General features: G+C 36.9%; 1 protein-coding gene across 1 annotated transcript in view; it reads left to right on the top strand.

The window, feature by feature from the left end:
* The window catches only part of ppfia2 (PTPRF interacting protein alpha 2), a 263,924-nt gene that overhangs the window by 121,541 nt on the left and 125,368 nt on the right, over window positions 1-17,015 (top strand). Inside the window, exons 2-4 of the mRNA XM_052029827.1 lie at window positions 2,175-2,276; window positions 3,572-3,736; window positions 15,277-15,351. Coding sequence (XP_051885787.1) covers window positions 2,175-2,276; window positions 3,572-3,736; window positions 15,277-15,351 — 342 coding nt within the window. The remainder of the gene's footprint in view (window positions 1-2,174; window positions 2,277-3,571; window positions 3,737-15,276; window positions 15,352-17,015) is intronic.

Raw genomic sequence — 17,015 nt, 5'->3', positions numbered from 1 at the left:
GAACAGATGCATCTGTATAACAAAGAATTTGATAGTGAGGTCAAGTAGGTTTTTCTCTTGGTTCCTTGTTCACCTTCATTAAACCCAGTCTGGCAACTGTGTCCTTTTAGACTCAAATGGTTTTGTTAGTAATAGTGTTACTGTTGACAAAGGAAGTCAAATCTCCCTACCTAGAGGACATTTTGTGTGCTAGGTGCTTCTTCCAGGTTTTGTTCAACATGGAGGACACCTGATTCATGCTTGGGATGGTACGTGTGAATCTATTGGAGCTTTCCTTGCCTTGAAACTTTAATGGGGCTAGAAGCCACTGTTGAGGACTTCCAATGTGTAGTGCTTCTACCTTGGGTGGGTCTGTCCTGCCAGTGATACAGGACCTGTATGTAGATCCTTCTGGAGAAGTCTAGAACACATGAGTTTGTGAGTTTATCAGCTTGTTAATTGACTGAAGCAACTTTCCCAATTTAGGCATCAATTGCTACATGTTTGCAAGGTTAGAAGGGTTTGCAAGATTGACTTCGTCAAATCTCAATCTGGTGCCTGAAGACAGTACTTTTATCTGTCTTTCTGATTTAACTGAATGGGTTGCTAAGCCATTTCATAGTCCAATTAATTGTCATCTAGAATGCTGTGGGGTCTAAAATCATAAAGACTAGATAGGTAAGAGTGATGAATCCTTTCCCTGAAGGATGTCTGAAAAATAGATGGCAAATTCACAGTCACCATTACTGGGAATAATTGTTTTTAGATTTCAGATTTTTGATCCCAGTTGTTGTGATAGGATTGTAAATTTTTGGCTCTAGAATTGCTGGTTGCTCTGGTGTATCAAAACCACTATACCACATCTCCCAGTTTGAAAAGTTGTGATTTATCCTAACAATATTTGTAATATTGCAACAATATTTTATCCTGTTGGTGGGTGATATGTCTCTAATTTGTGGCATATATTTTATGGGCAGCGCTGGTTTAAGGCCATCAAGTTTAAAATTGTAGTAGAAGGTTTAAAGGGATAAAAAGTTGAATTTTTGTTTATCCTTAATTCTTGTTAAAAAGTAACCTCTGAAACAAAGTAGAGATTGGAGAATAAATACTATATTTCATTTTAATAATGGATTGAATGTCACAATTCACTATATGGTCAGTTACAGTTTTCCAAACTGGCCTTTAGTAACATGCGGTGACATTCTTTCAAAATTTTCATACCCCATGTGAGCTATGATTTTAGGAGAAGTTGGGCATCATTGTGCCTAGGTTTAATGTAAGAAATAATTATTGATTAGGTGAACTTCAGGTTGTGATATCTTAGGGTACAAATTCTACCTTACGGTCAAATCTGTTTATGCAGGATTTACTAAACTACTCAAATAACTTAAAGTAGTATTCACTACTTGAAAAACACTTTTCCTGTATTGAGTAATATGAGGGCCTGTTTCACCTCTTTTTACTTTCATTCAATAATTATTGGAACCAATGATAAGCAAGGTCTATGTATGGGATTCTCTCCTGCTGCAAGGCCTTTTTTCACCATCATGACTATAAAACTTTTGGTAATTAATTTTTTTGGAGTACTTTGCTTACGCAGCAACCATGACTTCTTAACAAAAACAAGCTGTTGTCCCTGCAGAGCAAAAGTGCCATGAGCCTGGAGGAATAGTACCAACAGCAGGAAGACATCAGAGTCTTGCAAACTAATGTTATATTAAACCAGAATTTTTGCTGCCAGGGCAAGTCTGGAGTGCTGCTCAGTAGAGCAAAAGCAATTTATCATGGCCTGTTACATTCCTGCAAACTCATCCTTCTGAAAGAACAATCCTTAGAACCACATGAGGAAGAAGAACTGGAAAAACAATGTGAATAGAGTACCTACGAAGCTGAGGATGTACAGGAAGGCCAAATGAAGCTGCCAATGAACAGCACAACTGTTACTGATGGAACACCATTGTTAACAAAATGAACTGCAACATTAAATTTAAATAAGCTTCTCCTTTGTGTTTGGGTCATTTATCTTATACTGCTTTCATTGCTTTCTTTGAAATAATAAATTTAATATTTTTATGACTTGTGAATATAATCATTTTTCCATGTACTTTCCAAAAAAGACATTTTAGATTTTATTGTATGGATTAGGTTCACAAGTCTAAGACATGTATTAATATTCTAAATTTATCCCTTAACAGGAGTTTGCTGCACTGACAAAAGAACTAAATGTATGCAGAGAACAACTGTTGGAAAAAGAAGAGGAAATTTCTGAACTCAAAGCTGAGAGAAATAACACAAGAGTAAGCTATTCTAAGCATATAACCTGGAAATTGCTAAAGCCAGCTATTTGGGAAGAAACCTGCAGTTTCAGGGTTATTTATTCATATAGGTTCAAATATATTTTTGCTATCTTCTGTCCAAGGCTAAAGTTTTCTCTGTTAGACTAACATATCAGCAGAATAGTCAACACATTGAACTAATCCTCTAAGTGGTCTGTAAACTGCAATGAGAAGGTAATTAAATTCCTATAGAATGTACTTTACTCCAGGACTTGTGCCCAACTTGTATTCTGTGGTTTGTCTAAACCAAATTATCAGGCTGTTGACCTAGGCTGCATTGCAGCAGCATTATACGAGCATTTTTTTTCTTCTTGTTTGTTTCATTTGCTTACAAGTTCTGTCATTTTCCTCTGCTTAAACAGTGGCACTTGTCATATTCCTATCTACAAATTTCAATGTTCCATTCCACCTGATCTTGGCAAATTTTCATTGCCTATTCTTTCTGGATATTTGTCCCTTTCTTATAACCTAATCCTTTCTGATCTCTCTGGTACATACATTTACCATGTAGTGCCAGTTCCCTGAGTGCTAACAGACGTGCTAGCTCCCTTGATATAGTGGCTGAGAAGCATTTATTTCTCCTGCTGGCACTACTCCCATAAGGATGAAGGAAAAACTATTAACTGCAAGACTTAGTTGTCCTCAACTAGTTGACAGCCCAGCTTCTGATTCTATCCATCCCCACCAGCAATCCTGAACTCGGCTTTCAGTCGATCTGTCCTATCTGTTCCTTTGCAGGGGGTTAACACAAGTTCTAATATAACTATTAGGAGTCTCTTAGGATTGTTCCTTCTTCCCATTGGAGTTACAGAATAGAATTCCACCAGAATTTTAGAGCTAGGGTATAAGTTAATTTGATGAAGTTCCACATTTGAAACTTGCAATATTGCTGTTGCATATGCAGTTAGTGGCGTCTTAAAAACCTGAAATAAGACAGAGTTTGGGAGGAGTAAACAGAAGACAACGATCAAGTTGTATGAGAATATTCCAGAGGGAGATGTTTAACAAAAGACTGTTTTGTTTTGTCTACAATTCATGCTATTTATGGAGGAGAGAAAAATAACACCATGCAAATACCAAATTATGTGAATAAGTGACATGAGTAAAAAGATAAATGATTTTCTGAAAAAGACATAAGGTGGAAAAGACAAAGATAAATATGAACCTGGAGCTATTGTGGGTTTTGTATATTTCAAAATCAATTATGGTTATTAAGTTAAAAAACAGAGCAAATGTATTTTACTGTTTTTTTTCAGCTTTTGCTGGAGCATTTGGAATGTCTTGTGTCAAGACACGAGCGATCACTGAGAATGACAGTGGTGAAACGGCAGGCACAGTCTCCTTCAGGAGTTTCCAGTGAAGTTGAGGTTTTGAAGGCACTAAAGTCACTTTTTGAACACCATAAAGCTTTAGATGAGAAGGTAAGTAGCTTACATAGGAGGAGATTCTGTGGGCCATCAGAACCAACAGGAAAGTGACGTACAGAACACATTTCAAGAAATCATGGAATCAATATTTTGCATTTCTTTGTCCCATTAAAATTGATTATCTGTTAAATGGGAAATATTTAATGTTGCTGCCTGTGCTTTCTGTTTTTTCTTAAATGACAAGTTTTATTTTAATGTTGTTGAAGTACAGATTGATTAAAACAAAATGTATCACTGCTTAAATGGAAAGTTTTTGTGTCTTGTTAAATTGATGTTTATTTGAGATATATAGCAGATGTATCTCTATCAGAGCTTGAAATCAGGGAGCCAAACATATATTGAGGATATAGTATTGCTTTGTGTTAAAATCAACATACATGCTGGAATTTGTTTGAGTCTTAAATATGTGTGCATTTGTACAAGGATTATTGAGCTCTGCGCATAGTGCATGCATTAAAGTCTCTGAACATCTAATAATATCCCACTGTGCATGTTATTAAAAAAAAGAACTAATGCTTCTAGTCATTAAAGGGGCTCTTGCATCTAAACCAACTTCTTATGATCATTATTGGCGCCATAGTTTCCAATTTCATGGAATTTGTATGGAGTAATTTTTGCCTTCCTGAAAATGTCTTAAAAAGGGAAGGAAAAAAATTGTTTTAACATCTTTCCTGTATTTTAACCTGATTTATCATCATATTCCATATGTACGCGGATGTTACTCAGTTCAACTCACCACCTCTTGACCCCTCCACTGACTTGAAATTGCCCAGCATTTCGTAGGGATGAGCAGAAATGCCCTTGCAACTTGATAAAGAGGAGACGAAAGCCATTTTCTTCAGACCCCATCATAAATTCCCTAGCCACTGACTCGTTCCCTTCTGATTCTGTTCCATAAACATTATTGCTCCTTTGCTATTGTAATATTCATATCGTTCATTTAGTTCTCTCAGGTGATGTTGTATCACTTTATTCTAATGAACTTAATTAAAAAGTTTTGTATGAATAAACAGAAATATTGAAGCAAATATTAATGTGCATTGCACTCATTTTTCAGGCATACTATTTCTGCAAAACCTCTCAATTTGTCAGTGGATTTGCTTGTATGTAACCCTCCAAGGCATTTGTCTCACTACTAAATTCTAAGTGGAGAAGGAGCATTTAAGTTGGTACAGAGAACCATGTAGAAACCCAACCATAAATTGTGAAAGGAGTGCACCACACGTCAAACTACCCACCTTCCTGCTCCTCTTCCCCACCTCCTCCCTGCCCCCCACCCGTGGCAGAGGATACACATGGCCTCAGCAGTCATTTTTCATATTCAGATTCTGGGATGAAACTTTGCCCTCTAAAGGCAGAGTTGGGCTAATCATGTGTTATGGAAGATTTTTAATGTAAATGTAGAAAATAGACCTATATTGAAAAATCTGAGATAATGTGCAAGAACCAAAATAATCATCAAATAGATTGTAGACTATATTTTCAATGAGTTTGATTGCAAAACAATAGTGTCTGCACATCAAATATAGTTTAGTTGTGAAATACTGTTGTGTTTCCTGAAATTGGAATAACAAGCTGTACAAATACAAGTTTCTGCTTTCTAAGAAAGATTATACAGTGTTCACTCATTTCCTTTAACATTGACTGTAAAATATAACACTGTTTCAATATTGCACTGTATTTAGTTTAATTGTGTTAAATTGTTAATAATATAAAAGAATTTGTGAAGTATTTATAAGTATTCTATATGTTTTTAGCCTAGTAAGACAACAGTCTCTGTTGTGCTGCAGGAGCATTGGAAAGATGTACTTGGTTTTCAGTATACTTAAAATAGTTTATATTTAAAATTAAAGGTCAAAAATACCAATATATGTATTTATGTTATGATAAGCTATGAGATCACCAAATATGCCAAATAAATACACAAAAAAGATTAAAATTTATTAAACCTGTATGAGTCAAAGGATTAGTGTGGTAGGAGTGCCTAGAATTTGAGCGTAGCGCTTTAATTTAGGGTTACATATCTGCACTTGATAGTTCACAGAGTTGACTGTAATGCCATATTTCTAAGTTGAATCAAGCTACTCTGAAAATTCAACCAGGCACTTCTGGTGGAATCCAAACCAGAGCAGCATTATTAAAACTTTGAAGTACCAAGATTCCCCAATGATGAACGACGTACACCAATTTTCCCAAAAGTGCTTAATAACTGACCAACCATCACCACCCGTCTCCACCATTTCACCCTCTGATTAAGTCTTCAATGTCCAACCAACTAACACTATCCCACTTCCCTCCCTCCCCACTGCAATTCCTCCAGACTCTCAAAGAACATATGATATTCTGCAACCATCAACACCTTCACTCCCATGGACAGGCTTTGATTGGGTCCTTGCTATCTGGTCTGCCACCACTATGAACTTCAGGGTGTATTGAGCCTTGCCTAGAGCCTTCTCTTACATTCAACTTCCCTGATCTAGCCACAGTCCTGGACACATACTCTTCATTGCATTATGGAAAAGGCTTGGATTTGTGTGCTCCTGAAGTTTGTAACTACAAGCTCATAACCAAAGCACCAGACTGTTATCTTGTTTGTTTTTATTTTTAGAGTTCAAATTGGTTCATATCAATACAGTGAAAGTTGCATTTTGTTGCTGGCTTGAAAAGTCCTCTATCAAGTGGGATGTGGCAGTCCACTTGGGTTCCAATTGAATCCAAAAAATAAAATCACCCATTATTTGCTACTAATCAGCAGTTTCAATCAAATAGACCACATGAATGATCGGATTACTCATTTCACATTCCATTTCAGACATAACCGTTGCAAAGAGTTTTTCTCTTGTTTGTACACCACTTGACTGAAAACTACCATGTTGCCATTGCCCTTTTAGAAATAATCACTGCTTAATGGTTCTGAGACATGTATGTTTTCTGATACATGACAGCCCATGCTTGAATGTAGTGTACATCCTGCTCGAAGCAGAAAAGATTTTTGAATGGGACAAACTTAATTCCTAACTTTATATGAGAGGGAAAATCATTAATAAAACTGATGATGTTCAGAAAAGCTCATTTCCCCTAGGGGGTACTACAGCAATATCATGAGATAATAGCCTTCCAGTACCCACAATAATCTTCATCTTGCATCAAGCATAACTCCTTGCACTGAATTTATTTCTGTGGATTCTATTTATTTCAGTTTTACTTGGGAACCTAGATATGGCTTTGATGTCATAAACAGCAGTCATCATCTCTCCTCAAAAAAGGTAGTCCTGTATAGTAGATTCCATAGGTTGATGCTTTATTATTAAACCATACATATGTGTGATCCTATGTTCCTCATCGAATCAGTATTAGTCTTTGAGCTTAATTGTGATCACGGATGAGGGAGGCATTTGGATGAAGAGGTTACAGATTGTTGAGATGTGGAGAATAATTTTTATGCTAACTACTGGGCAGTAATATGCAACAATTGATCATGTATCCAATATAGAACCCTGTGGCACTGTAATGGGATAAAATTTGTTCAGGTTCTTCAAAGAATAGATTATCTGCTGTTCTTTAATACTGCCAGGCTAAAGAAATTTACCTACCATTTGGCTTCAGAAGCCTGGCCATGGAAGATTATCCATTTGCATTTTTATTTCTCCTCAGTACCAAAGAGCAAAATGAAGTTGACCTTGCTGTGTAAACTATACATTCTTTTTGCATATATCCTGTCAATGTTGTAGAAAATAAAATGTGAAGTTATATTAGTGCAATGATGCTTCAATCTGAAGTGAAATTACAACTTTGTAGAATGAATATAGTTTGAAGAATATCAAAGAATGTTTTGTGATCTTATTCAAAAGAGTAACTTTGAGTTTCATCTGACTGCATTTTTCAGCACTTTCTATGCATATTGAAAGTTAAAGCTGCATTCTGCTTTATACTTGGATGAAATTTGCTTTCTTGGCATATGCAGGGCATTCATATTCCAGTTGCATGATGCCAGATTCTTTGCTTCTGGTAGAGGTGGTATTGCTGTGTTACTGACATACAGCCAATTTTGATAATTCTGTTTGTAGGATTTGTTTGGAATAAACTCACTTCTTACAGAGAGCCAAGTTGATAACAGTGTTCAAAGAATTTCTTCTTGCTGGATTTTTCCAGAATTTTTATTTAGTTTTGTTTACATGAGTCAAATATTGTGGAATTGAGGTTTATATAATATCGTAGAAGTTTACTGCAAGTCATTTAGCTTGTCATACCTGTGCTAACAATTTGAGAGAGCAGTTGTGCTTTGCCCCACATCTCCAATTTTATCCTTAACATTGTAGATCCTTCATCTTCAAGCACTAGTTCAAATTTATGTTAGAATTATTTTTGGAATTGTTTCCACTCTATTTTTTGGATAGAATATTCCAGATCCTGAAGGCTCTAAATAAAAAAAACATTCTTATTTCACTTCTAGATCATTTTTAATTTTAAATCGTCAATCTCTGTAACGATATTACAATTGAGTAAAGGTAACTACAGAGGCATGAGGGAGGAGCTGACCAGGGTTAATTGGAAGAGGACCCTAGCAGGGAAGATGGTGGAGCAGCAATGGCAGGAGTTTCTAGGAGTAATTCAGGAGACACAGCAGAATTTCATCCCATAGAAGAAGAAGCATACTAAGGGGAGGATGAGGTAACCACAGCTGACAAGGGAAGTCAGGGACAGCATAAGAGCAAAAGAGAAGGCATACAATATGGCGAAGATCAGTGGGAAGCCTTTAAAAACCAACAGAGGACAATTAAAAAAGCAATAAGGGGGAAGAAGATAAAATATGAGGGCAAACTAGCTAATAATACAGAAGAAGATTGTAAAAATTTCTTTTAGATAAAGGATAAGGACGAGGCAAGAGTGGATATTGGACCACTGGAAAATCATGCTGGAGAAGTAGTAATGGGCAACAAAGAAATGGCGGAGGAACTGAATAGGTACTTTGTGTCAGTCTTCCTAGTGGAAGTCACCAGTAACATGCCAAAAATTCAAGACAGTAAGGGGGCAGAAGTGAATGCAGTTGCTATTACTAAGGAGAAAGTGCTTGGGACGCTGAAAAGTCTGAAGGTGGATGTCACCTGAACCAAATGGACTACACCCCAGGGTTCTGAAAGAGGTAGCTGAAGAGATTGTGGAGCATTAGTAGTGATCTTTCAAAAATCACTGGAGTCTGGGAGGGTCCTAGAGGACTGGAAAATCACAAATATAACACCCGTGTTTAAGAAGGGAGGGATGCAAAAGACAGGAAATTATAGGCTAGTTAGCCTGACCTCAGTAGTTGGTAAGATTTTAGAGTGCATTATTAAGGATGAAATTTCAGAGTACTTGGAAGTACATGACAAAATAAAGTGAAGTCAGCACGGTTTTATTAAGGGAGATCTTGCTTGACAAATCTGTTAGAATTCTTTGAGGAGGTAATGACTTAATGAATGTTATTTACTTGGACTTTAAGAAGGTCTTTGACAAGGTGCCACACACAAGGCTGCTAAACAAGGTGCCCATGGTGTTAGAGGCAAGGTACTAGCATGGATAGAAGATTGGCTGACTGGCAGAAGGCAGAGAGTGGGGATAAATGGGTGCCTTTCAGGATGGCTGCTGGTGACTAGTGGAGTTCTGCAAGGGTCAGTGTTTGGACTGCAACTTTTCACTTTATGTATTAATGATCTCGATGAAGGAACTGATGGTATTGTGGCCAAGTTTGCAGACAATATCAGGATACGTGGAGGGACAGCTACTGTCGCAGAGGCACTGAGTCTGCAGAAGGATTTGGACAGGTTAGGAGAATGGACAAAGAAGTGATAGATGGAATGTAGCATAGGGAAGTGTAAGTCTGTGCACTTTGGTAGGAAGGATAAAGGTGCAGACTCTTTTCCAAATGGGGAGAGAATTCAGAAATTGAAGGTATGAAGGGCCAATTCCCTTGTCCTGGTTCAGGATTCCCTTGAGGTTAACTTGCAGGTTGATTTGGTAGTAAGGAAGGCAAATGCAATGCTAGCATTCATTTTGAGATGACTAGAATATAAAAGCAAGGATGTAATGCTGAGATTTTATGAGGTGTCGGTCAGACCGCATCTGGAATACTGTGAGCAATTTAGGTCCTGTATCCAAGGAAAGATGTGCTGGCTGTGGAGAGAGTGTAGAGGAGGTTCACAAGAATCATCCTGGGAATGAAAGGCTTAATGTATGAGGGTCATTTAATGGCTCTGGGCCTGTACTCGATGGAGTTCAGAAAGATGAGGGGTGATCTCATTGGAACTCGCTGAATACTGAAAGGCCTGGATAGAGTTGACATGGAGAGATGTTTCCATTAGTAGGAGTATCAAGAATCCAAGGGCACAGCCTCAGAGTAAAGGGAACTCCCTTTAGAACTGAGATGAGGAGGAATTTCTTCAGCCAGAGGGTGGTGAATCTGTGGAATTTGTTGCCATGGAGGGCTGCGGAGGCCAAGTCATTGGGTGTATTTAAGGCAGAGATTGATAGGTTCTTGATTGGTAAGAGGGTTAAGGGTTACGGGGAGGAGGCTGGAGAATGGGGTTGATTGAATGGCAGAGTAGACTTAATGAGCTGAATGGCCTAATTCTGATCCTATATTTTATGTTCTTACGGTCCTACTATTCATCTACCAACTCTACCAAAACATCCTATTGTCTAAAAAAAAACTTAGATCACCCCTTGACTGTTCAATGGAGAGAAGTTCCAACTTTTCATTTTGTATTTATTACTGAAATGCGTTATCTTTGGGGCATCTTGATAAATCTCTTCTGTAACCTTATTATGGCCTTTACTTTATTCTCCATTCATGGTGGTCAGAATTGTCCACAGTTTTCCGTATGAGGTTTAGTCAGTGATATGTGAAGTTCTAGCATGATGACTTCGCATTTTCTATAAACATCATTGCATGTTTAGTGCAACTGAGAATAAACTTCTACCGCCAATTTTTTTGGAGCAATACTGTAAAACAATCAAATGTATCCCAAATAATCAAAAAGTAACTCGAAATATTTGGTATCTGAAATAAAGATAAATGATTAATATTCCAGATATTAAATATTTGTTTGAATTGAAAACTGGCAGATAAATTAAGGTGCTTGATGGAGCTAAAATGAACAAATTGAAATTGATATGTACCATGTAATTTCTTAGGAAAAGAGAAAAACGTATAAATGGTATGTGATGTATGAGCATATTGCAAGACAGTAAAAGAAACAAATAGCATTATATAGCTATTGAGAATGTAATCTGCTTTTCCAGATATCAGGGTAGAAACATAAATTGTCAGTATCAAAAAGGATTTTTTTCTGTCCTACCTTTAATTTAGCTCCAGGCAGATAATGGGCCTATCTGAATCTGCCAGTGGATGAAGCAAATATACATCATAAAATGGCTGTAAGTGGCCGTGAGAATGCTGCATCCCCTCCGGAATCAGACTCTGAGAGGTCAGTTCCCTTTAAGCAAATGGCAGCAGGAAGGGACTATATAGTAGTGGAGATTTTAACATAAATATGTTCTAGGCATATTACATTAAAGGGGTGCCAGTGCATGGATTGATGTTTTGTTGCCTAAAAGTGTTTTTTCTTGGACTTAGGTTAAGATTAAGGCCTGGGCAATTAAGTGGTGGAAGACCTACTTAGATTGACACTGTACAATTTAATAGCCCTCGTGTTTTTAGGCTGCTGATTCCTAAAGATAAATCAATAAATGAGTCAAATCCCAAAATGCCGACTGTCCATTTCCCTCCATAGATGCTGCCTGACCTGTTGAGTTCTTCCAGTGTTTTGTGTGTTGCTCCAGATTGCAGCATCTGCAGTCTCTTGTGTCTCCATAAAACATTTTGGCCTTCTGACTCATTCCGATCATACGTAGCTCCAGTGGGAGGGTACTGAAGTGTTAAAAAAAAGGACATCCTATGGATATTTATAAATATGCATGCCTTGGAAGGATAAAAGATTCTGCTAATAAGGCTACTGACACAGGAGGGGGAGGGATTAGGGAGTAATTGTATCTTGAAACCAAGCTCTCAACGGGATCAAATATTTCAGTGACTTAATGATGATAGGCCCAAGCTTGAGATTCAGGTTTGGCTAATGATCTGGACTGGCGGAAGGGCATGAGCATTACAAGATTAGCTGGCACTGTTCTGCTACATTGTATAGTCTCTTTGTACATAAGCACCTGGGAAAACCTGTCACAGCAAGGACATTCAAGACCATTCCTTAATTTAACAGTCTAGTCCATGGTCTAGAAAATTTTGGTCGAGTCGTCAATACACATCTCTGATAATATCAGATCACATTGCCTGTACCTTTTCCTAGTTCAGACTGCATTTGTTTTTTCAAAGCTTGACTTAAAATATGCATATGACCCGTTGAAACTTGATGAAAATAGACATGTACTTTTGAAGCATTATCACTCGTATTGATCTGAATAAACCAATGCAAAAATATAAAATTGTGCAGAAGAGCTATTTCAAAATATAAATCAATGAATAATTCAAGGAAGTTTAAATGCAAACAAGAATACATGAACCAAGCCAGCAAAACATGATGTATGTTATTGTAATGTATTTTTCATAGGCTTTGGAAAAATGTCCTTACACTCAGAAGTACAGAAAATGCTGGAAACACTCAGAAAGCCAGATAGCATCTGTGGAAATAATTACTGTTTCAGCTCAAAGACCTTTAATCAGAATTGGGAAAGAGAGAACACACATCAGTTTTAAGTTCAAAGAGCGTATGGGAGGCAGGTTAGGACAAAGAGAATATCTTTGATAAGGTGAGGCCAGGATTGCGCTAAAGTTAAGCTGTTGACTAAGTTATCTGGTTGACAGGTTAAAAAGAGAGGTTGGATAGAGAGAACACAAAAAAAACATAAAAGCTGAGAAATGAGGATAGCTAGAGAGAGAGCCAAGGAGCGTAAAAACTGCAAAATGCAGAGCTGTAGGAAATGCCTAGCAGGTCAGGCTATGATCGTGGTGAGAGAAACACCTAGCTAATATTACAGATAAGTAACCTACAGCAGAATTGTCCAGTTCTGATAGTAACTTAGAAGGATCTTCAACCTGAAATTTTAATACGGTTTCTCTTTCCACAGCTGCTGCTTGATCTGCTGAATATTTCCAGTATTATGTTTCTATTTCAAATTTCCAGCATCTTCAATTTTGTTTTTTTATTACGCTCAAGTGTTACTTTAACTTTGACACAAATCATATCCGTCCCCCAAGTCTAGCAGGATTTTAAAATAATAAAAACGTTGATTATTGCCTGACAGAAAATAACAACTTGACATTGTCATGACCTCAAGCAGTTTAGTGTTCAAATTCACTAAATCTTTTTATCTCTCTGCCTCTTTCTCCTCCTCAAAGAGACTTTGCATAAACTCCCTTACTTTCTCAGTATTTTTGTGAAATGACTTGGAAATGCAATTCTTTGTTAAAGATGTGGCATAAGTGGAAGTGACAGGCATGGATGAAGGTTTCAGCGTTGAAGTAAGAATGGTGGTAGACATTATTATGAATGCAAAAGAAATGGTGGTTGTGACAAAATGAATGTTGAGCAGGAATTAATTGCACTTTAGTAACCTATGATTCTTTCCAAGATTCATTTTAAAGTTTCTAACATACCTCTTTAATCATTAGTTACAAGTGTGGAACTTAGTCTTGCCATGGACAAGTCACAAAACATAGCTCTGCATGTTGGTATATAATGCTCTGTTTTGCTGCACTGGGATTTTTCAGAGAGTCTGTGAAAAGCCAGAACTTTTCCTTTAATGTAAAGGATGTGGAGCAGGACACAGGAATTTCCTATTCTGTGAATATGAAGTTAACAGTAATTCTTGCATAATTTAAAAAAAATGTACATTTAAAATTCTGCAACACCTCCTTAGGCACGGATATGCTTATTCAGTACTGAGTTATACAAACCTGATGAGTGGATGTACATTGATCACTGACTTTTGTTTGTTTAATGTCAAAAGATACTCATGTTGACAATTGTGTGCACAGATTCATACTGCCCTAAATCAACAGAAATTAGTATTAAAGTGAACTCTGTTACTGTTTTGAACTCCAGTTTCCAGCCCTATTTCAGTTATTTAGTCGTTTCTGAAGATCAATCCATGATTCAAATTTCTCATTTGTTAAACAAGATGAGATCTTATTTCTGTACCAGTTTTCCTAGCCACTACCCACCTTTTTGCCTGGCATATTCATTGTAATGAATTGTAAGTAGAGTTGGAAACAACTTCTTAGAATTTTTATGGGTATTCTCTGGGGGATGATCAATCTTTATAATATCTCCAGGGTTTCAACTGAAGTCAACAAGGAGATTGGGAGAAGCCTCCATTTCCACCATATTTACAGATAAACCAAAGAAAGACAAAGGGTGCATTATCAGGATAATATTCTGACTGGTCCTGATTAGCATGAAAATACATTAGCTGTTGATTATAGCTCTACATTGCAATTAATTGGACTTCATTGTCACAGTGTCCACAATGCACTATGGTAAACTTGAAATTTGAGAGGCTTCTCTATTATTGTCACGAGCCTACAACCGATCTATCTTTCTATTTTCTTTAATTTACTGACTATCTAAACCCTGATTCTGTAGATAGTATCATTATTCATTGCAGTTATGCAAGATACTGGACCAATAACTTTTGCTGTTTTCCTTAAAAGTTAAAAGAAAAAAAGGAGGATTAAAAGAATTGAAAGGTAAGAAAATGAAAAGGAAAAAAAAATACAAAGTACTGGTAGCCTGGCATGTTTGGATATCAAAGGTCTTGCTTACAAGCAATATGTAGTGGAGATTTCAAAGCATAAATGTCATGTGCACTTCTGTGTTCCTAACAAACGAAGGTCTTGGCCATCAGCGAAGTTTCATGTAATTCCTCCGATAACCTTTTCTCATGTGTGCCTTGAGCACAGATCTAAGATAGCCTGTTGGATATTTTTTTTCATTTTCCTAGATCTTTATCAAAAAGCCTAAGTTTATTTCCAACAAATGCTTCATTCTACATTATACAACTTTACACAGTCAACTTCACAGTTCCGTCCTTAGTATCCAATTTGCATCTTGTAAGCTTGTTTTCAGTTTGCAACTTCATTTAATTTCTTCAGTATTTATGAAGGAAAAAAGCTGAATATACTGAATGCTTTCTAATTCTATATGATCTAATGACAGGGTTTGAGTGCTAGTTGGAAGTCCAAACAATTTAAAATTAATATTGCTGCGGTACCAGGTTGGAATATTGCAATGTTTTGATTAAGTCATCAAAGTAACAACTAAATCTGAAAAGTACTGAATGCATATCAGTACTGAATTAGAAAACAGAGGCAAAAGTGGACTAAATTGAGAAATTGTGATTACTTGATCAGCATTATCATTGGATCTAGCTAATCACTTATGGAACCACAATGTTGGACTACGTTAGTTCAGTAAGTAGCATTACGATGCACTTGCATAAAAAAAATCTACAATTTATACAAATTTGTTGTGTTTTGTCTGAAGGTGAGGGAACGTCTACGAATTGCTCTGGAGAGGGTATCCACACTGGAAGAGGAATTGACAGCTGCTAACCAAGAGGTAACAAGTTTAAACACAATTCTCTTTGGTTAGACTATTTTTGCCTTTTTTTACCATATATCATTTGGCTTACGTGACAATGAAATATCACCAAATTATGTTAAAATCATTAGGCTTCTGACCAAATTTCACTGTTACCAACGTGTGATCGCAGCAACTAATCTTACCATGAAAGTAGAATCAAATGGTACTTAATCACAGGTTATTTGTGATATTTCTTTACTGAACCTAAATTATGAAATCTATTTTCTGGCCATTGTGCATTAGATTAATGTACAAGCATTACAAGGAGAGCATGATCAACATTTCATTAAAACAATTAATATGTCAATCAGTTTCTTTGTGATATTGAAAACAACAAAACATAGCAAGTGTTATTTTGATAGCGCTGGAAAATAAATACTGAGATTGTAATTCACCCAATTGACTTGTGTACGATGCACATAAGTAAAGAGCTGGATCATCCAACTGGCTAACGAACAGTTTTGACCTTAGCTTCCAGAAATTAATGGTGACTCAGGTGAGAAAGTCAGCAGCTCAACAGAGTCTCGTGCTTATCACTGAACTGCCAACCTTACAATTTGCCCAGGCAGTGGTTTATCTTTGTGATATTGAGTTTTTAGGGAGCTTGGAGTCTCCTGGCCTTTTTGCTGGTGGGTGGCCTCTACTACTGGCTATAGCACCATTATTATTTTGACACACCTGTTTGGCAAGAGCTCTCTGGCTTAGTCAGAATCTGGGAAGGAACATGGTCACTGGCTCATTCTGGGACTCTGAGAAAAGGGCAAGCAACTGTAGAGGATGTGTAGATTCTCCAATGGAGATTTTGGAAGTGGATTTCAGTTATTTCACATTGCACCATACAAAGCACTTATCTGCTCAGCTGTCAAATTTATTTTTATCTATCTGGTAAAATATTTTGATATCTTATATTTATTTCTTCCTCAAACAGTACTTGGCACTGCCTTTGTAATGCGATTGCAAAATATCATAACTAATTTACTGTTGATCTTCATATTGCCATTGGTAGAGTCACTGGAATGGTTTACCCCTTGATATTTGTACCATACAATGATCTCAGGTGTCACAACATATACTATTAATAGATTACTCTGAACACTGGAGAGTACTATTGTCCAACAAATAAGAACATCCCAATTTGAGAACAATGAATTGTTTGTAAAACTGAAATGTAGTGTTCTTCAATAAACTGAATACCATAATAATTAAAATGGAACAGATTTTTGTTCAGCAAATTCACTTTATAATTGAGATTTCACAGGCATTTTGGTACATTTCAGTTTTGTTTTACATTGGATATGATAAGGTGATGCTTGAGCCAAATAGAAAAAAATTGGTGAAATAGAGACTACATACAATAGGCCATGAACCCCTCGATGTTTCTCTCCCTCAGCTCGCTGTATATAAACCCCTGGAAAATTACATCATTAGCATGTGGGAAGACTGGTCACATGGTCTTCAGTACGTGCCAATGATGTCTGTGCCACTCAGGGTTTATCAGACAGTCTAGCTGCCAAATTCCATCGTGAGTTGGACAAGGAACAACGTGTCATGGGTCTGTAAGTATCTAGTAAATAGCTGGCAAGCAATGGTTTGAACCATCCAGCCCACTGAATTATGATCTCCTTAACATAATTTCAATG

This window comes from Pristis pectinata, chromosome 15 (genome assembly GCF_009764475.1).
Source record: "Pristis pectinata isolate sPriPec2 chromosome 15, sPriPec2.1.pri, whole genome shotgun sequence".
NCBI lineage: Eukaryota > Metazoa > Chordata > Chondrichthyes > Rhinopristiformes > Pristidae > Pristis > Pristis pectinata.
This window is presented reverse-complemented; position numbering and strand designations above follow the sequence as displayed.